Below are 17,920 nucleotides of genomic sequence, written 5' to 3' on the forward strand. Positions count from 1 at the left end.
AATGTCAGGATGTGACCACTGACTTCTTGGTCCTGAGGAGAAACTAAAGCTGTAGAAACCAACACACACTGAAACCCAAGAAGCTTAGCGCTCCAGAGACCAGGAGTCTGAAAGGCAGCCTTTCACAGCCTGCAGGGGCATGTGCACACAGAGTAGGATGGGTATTGCAACACAGCAGTATCCTATAATGCATGTCTATTAGCATGTCCCAAGGCAGTAAGAGGATTGTAATTGATGCTCATACTCTAACTTGAAAAGGTCCAGTCACTAGTGTATGTGAATGCCTCACATGTAATATGTACTAAACAAATGGTAGATTATTTTAACAATAATTTAAAAAGACTTGTCAGTAAAAATCATTCAAAAGTATCTTGGAAGCTTTGAAAGAGTAGATTCTGTTTTCTGGAAGGTTCACTTATGCGGAGACCTCACTTTTTAGGGGATGTGTGGATCTTGAGGCCTATTGCTAACTTTTGGATATCCGGTTCTTTCATCTCAAGGAAGATGGCTGTCTTATCTAGGTGAAGGCACTAATAGATGTCTCTTATGACCTGAAATCCAGAGGATAAGAGGGAACCTTTGAAATGATTTCTACGATGATAGAGTCAGAATTTTATAGGAGCTTGTCCCTTTTATTCTTTATTTTCATAGGTCATGAAATGAGAAAGTTTGAAAAGCTGGATTTTTTTGTTTGTTTGTCTTTTAAGATTGGCCAGTCTGAAGTTTACCTCATCAGTCCTGACACCAAAAAAATAGCATTGGAGAAAAATTTTAAGGAGATATCCTTTTGCTCTCAGGTAAATGGAGATGGGTTTTTTTATTCAATTGCAATGGAATTTTTAAATGAATTTCTATAATATCTATCATGTAACAGAAATGCTAAAGGTTACAAGGTGTATGTTTTCTAAGTACTGTACTTGATTTGTGTTTCGCTTTTCTTTCTCCTTTGCTTTGGTATGTCAAGGTAAATTATGAATATAATTTTGAAATTAAGAAATTTGCTCTTAGCAACAGTAATGGACAAAATAGATCTACTTTTAATTTTCTCAGTTATTGGTAGTAATAGTCCACAGTCATGACTTCCAGATGCACGTGTGTGTGTCTTTGTGCATATTACACATATATATTTACACATTTCACACAAATGTATCTTTTTATTAGATATATTTCTACTTTACAAAAATTTATAACTTTTTTGGGTACCAATTGTCAGTATTCTCCCTTCAAATATAGATAGTGCTTATCTTTGAGAATGTTCTACTCAGAGTACAGTGTCTACTTGAAAACTTTTTTCTTGATAATCTTCCAGGTGTTTCATAGAGAGACTTTGGAAGAATCTATCAATTAAGATTAGCTGTGCCAGTTTTACTCAGGATCTAACTAACAAATATGAGATCACTTAAGATTATATTTGATTATTTTTTTTAAACTCTGGATTTTTCATTTTCATAATTCATAAAATATGAAAATGTCAGTGTTGATTTATAATGTGATCTACTTAAATATTCAAAAGGGACTTTTCTGCAAAATGTGAAAATAAAGAATGTTCTTTATAGATTGAATAGGGAACCATTTACAAAGAAAAAGCTTTGCTAAATCATATTTCCTTAAGTGGTAGCCTCTAGCTTATGCTTAACTTGCTACTGGAGAAGATTAATTGAGATGGCAAAGCATGTCAATGATTGCTCATTTATTGGAAAATATTTAGCCTGAAAGTGAGATTACCCATAGAGTTTTTAGTCCTGATTTGCTATTTCTGTTGAAATATTAATGTTAAATGTTTACATTTTTGTGTGATAGCTTTATAATTTCCTAAAGAGTGTAGTTTACAAGTTTATATGATTACCTGAACATTAAGCTATCAGCACTCACATCTCTGCATACTGATGCTTTCAGAATACGTTGATGTATTAATATTTATGGCAGATGTTTTATCTATATTAAGGTGCCTCTGATAGCTGATGATTTTAAAACACGTTTACATATTAATATTTATTAAAAATAGCTCTTATGATACTATGGTAGAGCCTTGGCCTAATATGTTTAAAAGCTCCTCTACTCTGTGTGCATGTAATTTTTGACTCTTTCTTTATTCCAGTTCACTTCAGTATTTACCTACTTATTTTAGGAATACAAATATATTTTAAATTTTTTTTAACCTTTGGGTGTATATGTGCATAGTTGTGTTTCTTCATGAATCTCTGGTCTGCCTTTGATTTTTTGAGTGGTTTTCTTTAATACCTATGTCTCAAACAAAACAACAAACAAATACTAAAATGAGCACTAAAACTTGAATTTTCAGATCTTATTTTTCTTATTGTTGTGGGAGTAATCAAAGGAACATTCTAGTAAACCAACTTTATTTGAGATGTTTTTAGACTTTTTGAAATTTTAAAATATCAGAGAAAATAGTAATTTCCTAGTGTTTTTTAAAATTGTGCTGTGTAGGCCAGGCGCAGTGGCTCACGCCTGTAATCCCTGCACTTTGGGAGGCTGAGGTGGGTGGATTACCTGAGGTCAGGAGTTCGAGACCAACATGGTGAAACACCGTATCTACTAAAAATAAAAAATTAGCTGGGTGTGGTGGTGCACGCCTGTAATCCCAGCTACTCAGGAGGCTGAGGCAGGAGAATCACTTGAACCCTGGAGGCAGAGGTTGCAGTGAGCTGAGATTGCGCCATTGTACTCCAGCCTGGGCAACAAGAGTGAAACTCCATCTCAAAAAAATAATAAAAAGTAAAATAAATCGTGCTGTGTAAATCTTGAGGTACATTTCTGAGGATGGTGCGTCTTCTGGATACAACTGAACATCTCGTTCTCTCCCTTCGGCAGGGCATCAGACACGTGGACCACTTTGGGTTTATCTGTCGGGAGTCTTCCGGAGGTGGCGGCTTTCATTTTGTCTGTTACGTGTTTCAGTGCACAAATGAGGCTCTGGTGAGAGAGGACAAGCAATTCTTATCTTGGAACCTTCTTTACAAGGAATTTTAGCTCCACTGATTTTTCTGTCCTTAGGGAAAACCAGATAGTCATTGACATATCATTATTTGTCTTTAGTTATTTACTTATGACTATTTAGTAAGCAGCTAATACACATCTGAAGCTTAATTGGGTGTGCATTTTATATTTTTTATTTCTGAAGAACTTGCTCAGTGTCACCCTCTGGTCTAGCATTTTACAATGTCATTTTAGACATCTGATCAAAGGAGTTTGCCTTTTTTCTCAGTAGTTCGTATTTTTAGTTTTTACTGTATCAGTCTGTTCTCACACTGCTAATAAAGACATACCTGACACTGGGTAATTTATAAAGGAAAGAGGTTTAATGGACTCATAGTTCCACATTGCCAGCGAGGCCTCACAATCATGGCGGAAGGTGAAGGAGGAGCAAAGGCACATCTTACATGGCAGCAGGCAAGGCAGCGTGTGCAGGGGAACTGCCCTTTATAAAACCATCAGATCTTGTGAGATTTATTCACTATCATAGAACAGCACAGGAAAGACCCACTCCCATGATTCAATTACCTCCCACTGGGTCCCTCCCATGACATATGGGAATTATGCGAGCTACAATTCAAGATGAGATTTGGTTGGGGACACAGCCAAACCATATCATTAACCTTACCTGCTTTAAAAGCTTTGAGCATACTTGTATTTTCAGACTGTAATCCTAGCTGTTATTCCAATTATTATCTGTCAACCTGTGAAGAGTAGTACAGAAAACTCTTCAAGCTTAAAAAGTCTTTTCCAAAGATTTTCTGACATCTCAGCCCAGCTAATTTCAAATTGACTTTTTGGTGACTACAACTTCTCTTCTCTTTGATTAGGTTGATGAGATTATGATGACCCTGAAACAGGCCTTCACGGTGGCCGCAGTGCAGCGGACGGCTAAGGCGCCAGCCCAGCTGTGTGAGGGCTGCCCCCTGCAGGGCCTGCATAAGCTCTGTGAGAGGATAGAGGGTGAGTAGGGGACCCTTTCCAGCGTGAACACAGTGGGAGTTAAAGGTCCCAGGAGAACTTTGGATGATACTCATCTGTTGGAAGATTCTGCCTAACAGAGGCTTGTATTAGTCACAGGGATTGTAGGTGGACTCTCAGCGTGCAGTGGGTGTCTTCTGTATGTCAGGAATTGTGCCGGATGCTGGTGATACAAAGATAAGAACCCAGAACCCCCTTCTGCCACCTCCCTCCAAGGTATTCTGAGGGTGGAGGAGGAGTTAGGGAAACAGGTTATCAAACCGGTTGCCTAGTGTTTATCAAGATTGTGTGAGTGGTCAGTCATACTGGCCACTGCAGATATCTAGAAAGATAAGAACTAAGGAACTTGTACCGGTTTCTCCATTACAAGGTCATTAGTAACCTCTGCTAGTACAGTTTGGATGGAAAGGAGGTAGCAGAAAACAGGTTGCAGTTGAGGAGCAAATGGGAAGAAATAAAAGAAACTGTGACTATTAGTATTGACCAGTATTTCTAGAAACCTGGCTTAGGGAGAAACTGTAATAAATGTTATGATTTGTAGCTAACATGTATTGAATAAGATCTGCCAGGAAGTGTATTAGGTGCTTTCTGTTATCTATTTAATCCTCACCACATTTGTGGGGGGAAAAGGGACTATTTATTTTGCACATATTGCAGATAAGTAAATTGAGGATTAGAGATGTCTAGGAATAAACTAGTGTATCGTGAGCCCATGATTCACCTCAGGCGGTAAAGCCCTGTTACCTGCCACCAAACATTTCCAGGAGAAGGCCATACTGGGGGAAGACCTGGGGATTGCAGCTAACTTTGTCTTTTTTAGAATTGGAGAGGTTTGAGTGAATTCAGAGCCCAAGGGGCCAGAGGGGCCAAATGAATCCGAATGGAATGGTGGGGATTCCTCTTGAACAAGAGTGGGGAGTCCACCTGAGGCAGGAAGTGAGAGTTTCTGTCTCTGGTACTGCAGGGAGGGGCTAGGGGAGAGGACAGAACCAGGTGACAGTGAAAGGGAGTGGTGATATGTTTATCTGAGGGCATCTGGAAGGTGAAGGAGTTTTCACCACTCTGTTCTTGATTTTGTGTTTTTGTTCTGTTTATGGGAGGATTTTTTAAAATTTTTTTGTGACTTGTGGAGGTCACTTGATTTAAACAACCCATGCTATTGTGAAAAGAAAACAAAAATTTGATCATTTCTCATGTTTGTAGAATGTTTATTATACACCTGTAATCCCAGCACTTGGGGAGGCTGAGGTGGGCAGATCACTTCAGGCCAAGAGTTCGAGACCAGCCGGGGCAACATGGTGAAACCCTGTCTCTACTAAATAGAAATACATCTCAAAACGTCTCTACTAAATACAAAAATTATCTGGGTGTGGTGGTGTGTGCCTGTAATTCCAGCTACTCAGGAGGCTGAGGCAGGAGAATCGTTTGAGCCCAGGAGACGGAGGTTGCAGTGAGCCGAGATTGTGCCTCTGTACTCCAGCCTGGGCAACAGAGCGAGATGTCTCAAAAAAAAAAAAAAAAAAAAAAAGAATATTTATTATAAGCTATAAGTTTGTAAAGAAAACATTGCTATTTAGATCCAATTTTCCTTTTTTTAAAAAAAATTATAGTAAAAACATAGGTAACACAAAAGTTACCATCGTACCCTTTTTGTAAGCATGCCCTTCATTGGCATTAAGTCCATTCACATTGTTGTACAATCCTCACCACCAGCATCTCCAGAACTTTTTCGTCTTCCAAAACTGAAACTCATTAAATGCCAACTCCACTCCTTCTCAGCCTCTGGCAACATCCGTTCTGTTTCTAGGTAACTTCATATAAGCAAAGTCATAAAATATTTATCTTCTTGTTTCTGGTTTATTTCACTTAGCATAATGTTTTCCAGATTCACGTGTATTGTAGCGTTGTCTGAATTTCATTCCTTTTTAAGGCTAAATGGTATTCCATTCCAAAAGTGTGTCCACATTTTGTTGATCCATTTACTCATCCATGGACATTTGGGTTCCTTCCCGCTTTTGACTATTGTACGAATAATGCTGCTATGAATGCTGACGTGCAAATATCTGTTGAAGTTCCTGCTTTCAATTCTTTTGGGTATATATCCAGAAATGAAATTGCTAGGGTATGTGGTAATTTTATGTTTAAATTTTTTGAGGAACTGCCGTATTGTACCACAGTGGCCACACCATTTTACAATCCCACTGGCAGTGGGTAAGGACCCCAGTTCCTTTACGTCCTCACAAGATTTGCTACTTTCTGTTTTTGTTTTGTTTTGTTTTTGATGAAAGCCATCCAGATAGATGTGAAGTGGTATCTGGTTTCCCTTTTTAAATGAGATAAATTAACAATTGACATCTTAAGGTCTGGGAAGGGTCATTTGTAGCATTACAGTGCTCTTTAAAATGAAGAAACATGATTAATATATTCAACTGTGTTTTCCACGTTGTTACTATTTGCTGACATTATACAAAATATATCTGGGAACAAGAAAATGTTTGCTTTAACTAGAGTTCCCAACTGAGAGGATCACTAACGCTTTCCTTAGTGGTTGTCAAGATAAGGTAAATGATGACAGAAATGCCCCTTAAGAGCTTATTAAAAAGCCAGCAATGACTTTGGCCTTGAAGATAAAACAGATCACGATCTGCAGGAACTGGAATGCTTCCAGAGCTCCCCTTGATAAATCTTTCTTTGGTCTGGCTTAGTTTTGAGAAAGTTACAGCTGAAAAGTTTGATCAGGGTAGGGATTTTGCGGCCGTTGTTTTGGAATTAATCATTTGATCCCTCTTTCACCTGATAAAATCCAACCAAGGCACAAAACTCTACTAACATGAGAACATTCTTAAACAGTGCAATTAGAAGTCTGGTGGGGGTATGTTTTACCTACATGATGGAACTCATTTCTAAAAGTGTAGAAGAAGTGCTAGTTATTACATAAACAGTTTTAGCGTTCCTTGCTTTTTGTTATTGTATTCCTAATAAGTAGAATGAAGTGGCTTATTAAAACTCACTGTATGTTGGTGTAAAAGTAGTTCTAGCAGGAAGTTATATGGTCTGATCAAGAACTCTGTAAAACTGTGGAGAGGATTAGTGATGTGGCCACAGAAAGAAAGACTTAAAAGACTATGTTTTCTTAATCAGTAAGTGTAGTTAAGGCATCCCCCAGAATCTAAGATAGAATCAATAACGCCGTTGATGTTGATTAGCTGCACTCTGCTCTAACATGCAACACATCAGAAGTGCAGCTCTACCCAGTTCTGTATTTGAACTATATATAACTCAGTGGTATTTATGTAGTATTTTGCTTATTTTGAAAGGGGAGCATTCATTAAAAAAAATAGTTGAACTGAGATTTTCTTTTGCTCTCAGAGCAAATTTTCCTTCAGTAAAACATGGTCATTCATCACTGCTCCCTCTAACAAGGGCCGTTTCTGCACCGCCAGGGAGGCGGCCTCACTGACCAGAGGAGCTGGGAGGGGTTGTAGTTTGGAAACTCCCTTGATGCTGGTTACCTTTTCTGCTTTGGTCCTTGCTTCCCATTCCCCTCCATAAGCCATTTTGGCATCACCTGGGCCTCTCTGAGGAGATGTGTTCAGTGTGGAACTGAAGGGTGCTTTCAGTGGGTGTACAGAAACCACCCAGGCGGGGCTAGCTGTGTGAGAATCCCTGGGGGAGGAGCTCGGACCTAGGCAGGCCGGCTATTTAGAGATGGGGCCGGAAGGACCTCATGAGTTAGGCATCCTGCAGACAGGGTGAAACTGCCCAGAGGATTGCTTCACAAGTGCCGAAGCGAAGAATAAGCTGTATTTCGTGATTTCACCTGAGATTGGCAGAGTGTCGAGTTAGTCTAACTCTTCTTAAGCCTTGGGGTTTATTCTCCACATCTGAATGTTTCATGAAACAATATCGTTTTTCCAAAATATGATACTTCGGCTGTCAGAGATGTCCTTCATATGTGGGGGGGATTTTTAGTGCATGATGACTTAGTGCTTATTTGATTCATAAATCTTAACTCTGTTTCGCTTCAGCATTTAAGTAGTTGATACAGTAAAGCCTTGTCTGTTTCCCTGGCTTCATGTGACCTGACAGCTTGCTGAAAGAGTGACTGCATTGCACTTTGACAAAGGTGCCATCCTTCCTGCACTTTAACCCACCTCTAAGCTCGCTCTTGTATTGCAGCCACCTGAGTGTCAGGCGACTTGGCTCTGCTAGTCAGGGAGGGCAGTGGAGCAGTTAAGGGTTTGGTTGCTGGAGGCAACTTACTTAGCTGACGACCTTGGACAAAATACTTGACTTCAATGTGCCTCAGTTTCTTCAGGTAGGCATTGGGATTACTTAAAAAAAAAAAAAAGGCCCATTTCTAATATTCATTTTAGGGTGAAATGAATAACACGCATAAAGTGTTAAATGAAGTGGCATAGTAGCGGTCACTTAAATATTATTTCTGTGATGCCTCAGGGTTTTCCTGGGTTAAAAAAAGGGAAAAACAGTGCCTTTCTGGAAGCAGAGATGGCTGCAACAGTGTGATAGGGGCAGCCACCTCTGCCACAGTCCCAGCCTACTTAGAGATTGTGGGCTCTGCCTCAGCTGCCGTGGGAGGGGAGGAGCCGTGGCTTTGGGCAGGCTTGGCTGCCAATGGGCCTCCTGGCCTTTCACAAGTCACCTGGCTTCTCTGGGCATCAGCAAATCCATCTGTAAAATGAAGGCATGGTTTCCAAGTCCCTGGCTCAGCAGATTTCCCTCCCGGCCATCCGTAGTGATGTAGGTGTCTCTCACACTGTTCTCTAGTCCAGAGTCTTGGCCAAGCCTCTGCCTCAGGGCCACCCTGGTAGGATGAGAAGAGAGTACCAGGTGGGTGAGGCGAGAGCTGCCCTTGAAGAAAAATAACCCATGCTTTTTTTTTTCTTTTCATGGCAGTTGGGTCACCATATCCTTTCATTATCAACCTTCTCATCACGTGTGACATTGATCTCTGGATACCAAGAAAAGGCAGTGCAGGCTCTAAGCCGTATTTGTGTGGGGGAAGGAACTTCTTGAAATATCGGGTTCTAATGGGTACTAAAATTATGTAATGACTTTATTTTTATAACTTTTCCTCAAAACTCTTTGTAACATTAATTAAATGTAATGTTAATGAAGTTATTAATAAGCATGTGGTGGTATAAGAAAAATTGTTAGCTACATGCATCAGTTTTCTGTGATGGGAACCTGGTATGCAAGAGAAATGTGGGTCAGTTTTCCAACAGAATAGGAGTTGTTTTTTCCTAAGAAAAAGTTGTCAGGTTTACATATCAACACAAGAATTTATCATTTTCTGAGGAGGTTCTGATTATGCGAGGTGTTTTAACATGGAGGAAGTAATTTGGAGCCGCACAAACCTGAGGTACAGTCCAAATTATTGGTCTGTGGAATGATGTAAGCTCTCTGGGTCTTAGTTTTCTTAGCTGTAAACTGGGGATACATCCTCTTCATCAGATTGTTTTGAGAATTAAATGGTGCAAGCTTAATGCCTATTATACAGTGTCCAGCACATCAGAGCTCAGTTAGAAGATGATGACAAAGATAACAGTGACACTATTATCGATGAAAATTTCCACGCCAAGCACAGTGGCTCATGCCTGTAATCCCAGCACTTTAGGAGGCTGAGGTGGGCGGATTGCTTGAGCTCAAGAGTTCGAGACCAGCCTGGGCAACATGGCGAAACCTCGTCTCTACTAAAAATACAAAAATTAGCCGGGCATGGTGGCATTCACCTGTAGTCTCAGCTACTGGGGAGGCTGAAGTGGGAGGATTGCTTGACCCTGGGAGGTTGAGGCTTCAGTGAGCCATGATTGCACCACTGCAGTCCAGCCTGGGTGACAGAGTGGGATTCCATGTCAAAAAAAAAAAAAATTTTTTTTTTTTTTTTTTTCATAAAACCTTGAAAGTCTGAAGTGGAAGAGAATGTGAAGGGGATGTGTGTGGAAGAGGTTAACTCCCTATCTCACAACTTTTACATAGAGTTTTTTCATGCCTCTCTTTTTTCTCTTAATAGGAATGAATTCTTCCAAAACAAAACTAGAACTGCAAAAGCACCTGACGACATTAACCAATCAGGAGCAGGCGACTATTTTTGAAGAGGTTCAGGTACAGTACAGTTGCTAATTTCTAGAAGGAAAGAAAAGGCAGGCAGCTTACCTGGGAAATGCTATGTGTACAAAATAGCAAACCAGTGTTGTCCCAGCCTGGGGGAAGGTGCCTTGAGTTCGTCTTGGTTTCAGGGGTGTCCGATCTTTTGGCTTCCCTGGGCCACATTGGAAGAAGAAGGATTGTCCTGGACCACACATAAAAGACACGATAGCTGATGAGCTGAAAAAAAAAAAAAAATCGCAAAAAATAAAATCTCATAATGGTTTTTGTTTGTTTGTTTGTTTTTTTGACAGAGTCTTGCTTTGTTGTCCAGGCTGGAGTGCAGTGGCGTGATCTGGGCTCACTGCAGTTTCCGCCTCCCAGGTTCAAGTGATTCTTCTGCCTCAGCTTCCTGAGTAGCTGGGATTACAGGAGCGCGCCACCACGCCTGGCTAATTTTTGTATTTTTAGTAGAGACAGGCTTTCACCATGTTGAGCAGGCTGTTCTTGAACTCCTGACCTCATGATCTGTCTGCCTTGGCCTCCCAAAGTGCTGGGATTACAGGCATGAGCCACTGCGCCCAGCCCAAAATCTCATAATGCTTTTAGAAAGTTTATGAATTTGTGTTGGGCTACATTCAGAGCCGCCCTGGGCCACATGTTGGACATGCTTGGCTTAAGCTTTCACAGTCTCATAGAGTGTCCAGGTAAGAATTGCAGATTCCCATCAGGCCTTAGCTTAGATAGTAAAACTAAATGAAACAGGCAAACCTCTTCCTTAAACAAATGTTAGAATAAGAGAGAGGAAATTATAAAATGGAAAGCGCCTCAGGCTGGGAGACAGAAGGTCCGGCCTCTGGTCCACGTGCACTCATCTGTTCCCTGGGAAACCTCTGCCCGCCCCTTCCCGCTTAGGATTTCAGCCCTAAGTGTGGGAGTTGAATGAGACAACGTTTGATACATGAACTTGAACAGAATTCCTTCTTTCCCCTGACACCTTTTTTTTTTTTTATTTTTGAAAATAAATTTAGGTCATGCTGTGTACTTGGAACCTGATAATATATCAAACCTACAAAAACAAAACAAAATTCAAGCTCATCAGCTTTCTGCAGTAAACTTGGAAGCTAGCTCTTGCCCTTGCATTTAGATGCAATGTATCTCGGGGAGACCATGCTGTGTGTGCTGGCATGCCTGTAGCCTGTTCATTATGAATCTTTAATTAGGTCATCCAAAATTTCATGTCTGCTTTAGCTGAGGGGCATTTTCGATGATTCCCTGGCACTTTTTTAGGGAGGGAAGCATATCAAAGAATAAATATCTCCTTTTGAGGGGCGGGCAGCAGGATCTACAAATAGAGGAGCCATTAAACAAAACAAGACAGCTAGCAACTGGGTGGGTTTAAGTGCTTTTCCTTCCTCACTGGGAAAAGACTGTACTAGGATCCACGATCTGCTTTCTGTTAGTGTAAAAAAATGAAAGGATTGTCTCTCTCTGTTTTTTGTTTTTTGAGACAGAGTCTCGCTCTGTTGCCCAGAGCCGGAGTGCAATGGTGTGATCTTGGCTCACTGCAACCTCTGCTTCCCGGGTTCAAGCGATTCTCCTGCCTCAGCCTCCCAAGTAGCTGAGATTTCAGCCGCCTGCCACCACCACACTCTGCTAATTTTTGTATTTTTAGTAGAGATGGGGTTTCACCATATTGGCCAGGCTAGTCTCTAAGTCTTGACCTTGTGATCCGCCCGCCTCAGCCTCCCAAAGTGCTGGGATTACAGGTGTGAGCCACCACGCCTGGCTGTCTTTCTCATTTTAATCACATGTTAGAGGTCTTGTCTTATTCCCTTGTTCTCCTTCTACAGTAGAATTGGCATATGCTTTAGGAAGAGAGCATAGAAAGATGTTTTTTCATGTCTCAAATAGCCTAGAGGGTAATTTTCACAATTTTCACTTGTCTTTGCCTTTTCTTGTTTTCTTCTGAATCAACTTGAGACATGCTACTTTGTTTTTTCTTAAAAGATCTTCAGAGTTCTAAGTACACAATACTCTTAGAAAATATAATGTGATTTGCATCTGGAATTCAAAAATGGACAATATGCTTCTGATTGTTAATGCGTTTACAATTCAAGCTGGGGCCTTTTTCATCTAATGCTGGCCCACTTACTGTTCTAGAGCTGTCCAGTCACTTTAAGAAACCATCTTTCTAGCAAGAATAGAAGAGGAACTTCCCTTTTATAATGTGGGTTTTCTTTTTTGTCTAGACAGCACCACATAGCTCTCCCTAAAACAGTGTGATGAATCAGTATAGGTAATACACAAAATATTCTTCCGCAGCAATGAGATGTTCCTAATGGATATGATTCCAAGATTCTCTTTGACTCATGCAGGCTTTTAGACACTGAGTACATCATGGTAAAGACACTTTAGAACAGAGTAGATTATGACTAAGGTTTGCTTTAGAAAAAGAGCATTCAGTTAATATCCTGAGGCCCCTGTGTGTTGTTCTAGAGGTCTCTGTAATTATTAAGCTGCTCCAAACACCAAAGGGAAGTTGTATTGTTCACCAACTTTGAAAAGCCAGCTCTCGCCTTGTCTTCCATCACTGTGAGTGTGGCTGTTCCTTGAGTGATACAGATTTGTGCATGGATCTTTTATTCTAGAGGCTTAGATGGTCTTGTTGAATTATGTCCTCAATGACCATTCTTGGTTTTATAAAACATTTTATAAACCAAGTCATTGCTTTCGTTTTAGACAGCAGTGCCGGCTAATGTGCTTGAAAATCATACATTTCAAAAAGGTTGTAAGGAAAAAGGTGGCTTTGCAGTTTCCTGAGTCTCCTTATAAATAGAATGGTAAATATTTTCCTTTGTTCAGTCTTTCCTGGAGGGGAATTTGTTTCTGAAAAAGTCCTCCACATGCAAATTTTCATAAGGGAAATGTAGTTACCATTGAAATTAATGGTACATGATTACTTAGTTATTAAAACATACCTTATTTAAGGATCATGTAAATGAATATTAAATCAAAAAATGGAACTCTAACAGCTATAAAGAAATCACTAATAACTGTAAACGATGCTGGAGGTTATCTCTGCTGTAAACAAGCTAACTTTGAGCACTCTGAGAACTTGGTGCCAGATGGGCATGTGGGCATACCACACTGCACAGCCATCTTTTTATTTATGAGCTTTTTGAAATGTTTCATTTTCAAACATATCTAGCTGGGCATATGTTAGGATGACCCCATGATGCTCTGTTACTGGGTGAATATACTAAATCTAAATTGATCATCTCAGGATAAGAATTGCTGTGAAGCCAATGTGGGGCTAGTAAATAAAATATCTCCAAGTCTTCAGGGAATGACTTAATTAAATACTGACTAGATAAATCAAGTAGATTTATACTCAGTAGACACTGATAATTCATTAAGTAATATGACTTCACAAGTTAAAGGTTAATGGTCAGAAGAGACTCTTTTTACTTTCTGAAGAATATATATCAGCTTAGTTGGATTTTCCATGGTTTTAAAATTATTTCTTACAAAATGCAATTATAATTTTTTTAAAGATGTTAGACTGTAGTGTCCAAGTGAGTGTTGTCTTTTTAAGTAGTTCCCTTAGGAGACCATGGGCTTTCTCAACATTCTGGGATGCATTAATCAGTGTTGGAAATTGATTTATTTATTTATTTTTTTTTTTTTAAGAGAAAGGGGCTCACTCTGTTACCCAGGCTGGAGCACAGTGGTTATTCTAGGGTGTGATCAGAGCACATTTCAGTTGTGAACTCATGGGCTCAAGCAATCGTCCTACCTCAGCTTCCTGAGTAGCTGGGACTGCAGGTACATGCCACCTTGCCCAGCTGGCAGTTTATATCTGAATTGCCTTTATGACAATTTATAAGCCTCTTACAGGTTAAGAAACATGTAACTAATTTAGTTTTGTTACTTTTAACAGGCAATTAATTATTTTGTAATATTCTTTTATAAATTGAAGTATGACATACATATAAAAAAGCACACAAATGAATGATGTATAATTCAGTGAATTTTTATAAGGTAAATGCAGCCAGTACCAAGATTAAGAAATGGAGCATTTCTGGCCAGGCGCGGTGGCTCACGCCTGTAATTCCAGCACTTTGGGAGGCCAAGGCGGGCAGATCAGCCGAGGTCAGGAGTTCAAGACCAGCCTGGCCAACATGGCAAAACCCTGTCTCTACGGCAAATACAAAAATTAGCCAGGCATGGTGGTGCACACCTGTAGTCTCAGCTACTCGGGAGGCTAAGGCATGAGAATCGCTTGAACTTGGGAAGCAGAGGTTGCAGTGAGCCAGGATTGCACCACTGCACTCCAGCCTTGGGGATAGAGCGAGACTCTGTCTCCCCCCAAAAAAGAAAGAAATGGGGCATTTCCATTGCCTCATAGTCCTGTTTTGTGTCTGCCTCCAGGTAACCATCGTCCTGACTTCTGACATCATAGTTTAATTTTGAACAAGCAAGTAATTTTTGATGGCAAAGTGATGTTACCCAATTTGATTCCCCATTATTTTCCTAAGACTTGTCTCTCTGACTAATGAATGTTCATAAAGTTAAATCACCTTTAAGAAATAATGATTTGGCCCGGAGCGGTGGCTCACACCTGTAATCCCAGCACTTTGGGAGGCAGAGGTGGGTGGATCACGAGGTCAGGAGATCGAGACCATCCTGGCTAACACAGTGAAACCCTGTCTCTACTAAAAATACAAAAAATTAGCCCCGTGTGGTGGCGGGTGCCTGTAGTCCCAGCTATTCGGGAGGCTGAGGCAGGAGAATGGCGTGAACCTGGGAGGTGGAGCTTGCAGTGAGCTGAGATTGTGCCACTGCACTCCAGCTCCAGCCTGGGTGAAAGAGCAAGACTCCATCTCAAAAAAAAAGAAAGAAATAATGATTTGCCACTATCGAGGATGGTGAAGTTGCATGGGAGATTTTAGGGAGATGACACCTCACTAATTGTATTTCAGAATTACATTAAGGAAAGATTTGTTTCTTGATCATGTATAACACCATAAACGTTTATTTCTGTGCTTTAGTGACTTCTCTGTGATGTTTAACAAGCTCCATGACGCAGTCTCTGATTCTTAATCAGTTTTTAATGAAAAACAACTGTGGTAGTATACTGTTCCCAGTTGGTCTAATTTCGTTCCTATTTGAATAGCTTTTAAAAGTGTATTTTGAGGGGAAAAATATATTAATACTTCTCCTCTTACTATATGATTAGCCCTTTAAAATATTTTGAAATAGATGATGATGAGGAATTTCTCCAAGCACAATATACATTTTCTTGTGGAGATAGCCGGAAGGTTTAATTAAAGACACGGGGGAAGAAAGAGTGGGCCAACCATCAGGCACCTGTACCTGCTCAGAGGCCTCATAATTCCTGTCTGTTTCCCTGGATCATTTTTTTTTAATAGGCTTAATTTTTTTTAGAGCAGTTTTAGGTTTACAGGAAAATTGGGTGAAAAGTACAGAGTTCCCGTATTAGCTTTCACTGTCCCCCACCCCACAGTTTCTCCGATTTTTAACATATCTTGCATTACTGAGGGTTTCTTCGTTACAATTAATGAGCCAATATTTGTACATTGATACTAACTAAAGTTCATGGTTTGCATTTGGGTTCACTGTTGGTGTTCTGTATTCTGTGGGTTGTGACAGATGCTTAATGTCATGTGCCCATCATTACGGTATCATACAGAATAGTTTCACTGCCCTAAAAATCCCCGTGTTCTGCCTGTTCTCCCTCCTCCTCCCTAATCCTTGATCGTCTTGCTCTCTCCATAGTTTTGCCTTTTCCAGCATGTCATGTGGTTGGAATCACACAGTAGCCTTTTCAGAGTGGCTTCTTTTGCTTAGCAATATGCACTTAAGGTTCTTCCATGGCTCTTTATGGCTTGATAGCTTATTTCTCATTGCTGAATACTCAGTTTTATAGATGCACTACAGTTTCTTTACCCATTCGCCGATCGATGCACATCTTAGTTGCTTCCAAGTTTTGGTAATTGTGAATAAAGATGCTGTAAACATGAGATCGTAGGTTTTTGTGTGAATATAAGTTTTCAGCTCATTTGGGTAAACACCAAGGAGTGCAATTGCTGGGTTATGTGGTAAGAATGTGTTTAGTTTTACAAGAAACGGCTGGCCTGTTTTCCAAAGTGGCTGTACTGTTTTTCATCCCCGCCAACCATAAATGGGAGTTCTTGTTGTTTTGTGGACATTTGGGCTCAGTGTACCCATAACCCTTTGATCTAGCAGTGTTAAGTTGGGATTGTGGCATTACTGCCACTTTCCCTTTTGAGAATCTAATGCCCACTTTCTCTAGAGAAATCCACTTTTTGCATATAACTTGTAAAATTTTGTAATATTGGGGTTCACAGCCTGGAGTCCAGGTTGAGAGTGTCTGCTGTAGCCTCTAAAATATTTAATATTTCAGTCCAAAATTTGAAAGAACAGGAAGTCCTCAATGAAACAAACCCTTCTAATCATTAACTATCTTTTCCTTAAGTAACAAGAACAACTTACCTTTTATCTTTTTCGTTAAGAAAGGACTGGGTTTCTTTAAGAAAGGACTGTCAGAAAGTCTGGGTTAGTGTTACCTTTGCTTTGAATGCTTATGATATGCAGGGTAAAGTTGCTTCCTTAGTTAGCTGGGGAAGAAGTGACCAAGAGTGGTGTTGACCCAGATTCAGATCCTTGTGTAGTCGATCCATTTATGTCACTGAATTTGTTTTAAAGAGCAGTCTGGAAATTTGGAGTAGGGAGAGAGGAGGAACAGGCAATGGATACTTGTCAATATAAAAAAAGATGTATTTTCAAAATTTATAGACTAAAAGCTTTGTGTATCCCAAAGCAATTCATTTTACTTTCTTCATATATGATAAAATCATACATTAAATTAGGTGGACTTTAAAAAAATTCACTCTGGCGTTTCAAATCCAAAGCATTTGGGAGCAGGAGGAGACCATAGAGTTTCCTCTGTGCACCATCCTCACTTCAGCAGACAGGGAAGCTAGGATTGAGGGGCTTGGTTTCACACTTCTAGGCGGCAGCCGGAACCTACATGTCCTGACTTCTGGTCCAGTGTGCTGTGCCATGACCCTGTCTAAAAGTTAAAAGGCATAGAGAGAATTTTTTTTTAAAGAAAGAAGAAAGAAATGTACATGCCATGAAATTTTGTATGGAAGGGCATGCCCCATGGGGATTCCACAGAGTGCTTCACGGTGAACACATTCCACATGGGAAATTATGACGCTGAATCCCATTGCTGTTTTCCTTGCCCGCTCCCTAAGTTTGTCAATGTTTGGTCATCATGGCCCTGACCTTTGGGTATTTACATGGATTTTGTGTTTTTCCTCTTGTTTTAAAAACTATTTATTTGTTAAACATTTTGACTCTGTCTCTATCTGATATTAAAGATTCATTTTTAGATAGGAGGACATCAGAGATGAAAAGCTAAATCTGGCCCTCTGGCTCCACTGTTCCTTTTTACAAATTATCTCTACTTTTAGGATCATTGGTGCCCCCTAGTGAGATGATTGAGTAAAAGCACTAGTTTAGTGGATGGAAGTTGTTAGCATTTAAAAAGAGACGGCTTAGCAATATTGTTGACGATTAAAAATAAATCCTGTTTCTGATTTTTGTTTTAAAGAAATTGAGACCAAGAAATGAGCAGCGAGAGAATGAATTGATTATTTCTTTTCTGAGATGTTTATATGAAGAGAAACAGAAAGAACACATACATATTTGGGAGATGAAGCAGGTATGGCATTTTTGTCTCTTGTAATTGTTGCCAAGTCTCTGTATAAACAGCGTTTTGAGG

At 40.0% G+C, this 17,920-nt stretch overlaps 1 protein-coding gene across 24 annotated transcripts in view; it reads left to right on the forward strand.

Annotated features, from left to right (window-relative positions):
- Positions 1-17,920, forward strand: part of TBC1D1 (TBC1 domain family member 1) — a 248,917-nt gene that overhangs the window by 129,164 nt on the left and 101,833 nt on the right. For 18 of the 24 annotated variants that reach the window (XM_063664446.1, XM_054484527.1, XM_063664451.1 and 15 more), the window contains 5 exons: positions 708-797; positions 2,833-2,937; positions 3,825-3,957; positions 10,010-10,101; positions 17,750-17,860. In XM_063664446.1, coding sequence (XP_063520516.1) covers positions 708-797; positions 2,833-2,937; positions 3,825-3,957; positions 10,010-10,101; positions 17,750-17,860 — 531 coding nt within the window. The remainder of the gene's footprint in view (positions 1-707; positions 798-2,832; positions 2,938-3,824; positions 3,958-10,009; positions 10,102-17,749; positions 17,861-17,920) is intronic. The other 6 variants (XM_063664447.1, XM_063664449.1, XM_063664453.1 and 3 more) reach the window with 1 other exon arrangement.

Source organism: Pongo pygmaeus, chromosome 3 (genome assembly GCF_028885625.2).
Source record: "Pongo pygmaeus isolate AG05252 chromosome 3, NHGRI_mPonPyg2-v2.0_pri, whole genome shotgun sequence".
Taxonomy (NCBI): Eukaryota; Metazoa; Chordata; class Mammalia; order Primates; family Hominidae; genus Pongo; species Pongo pygmaeus.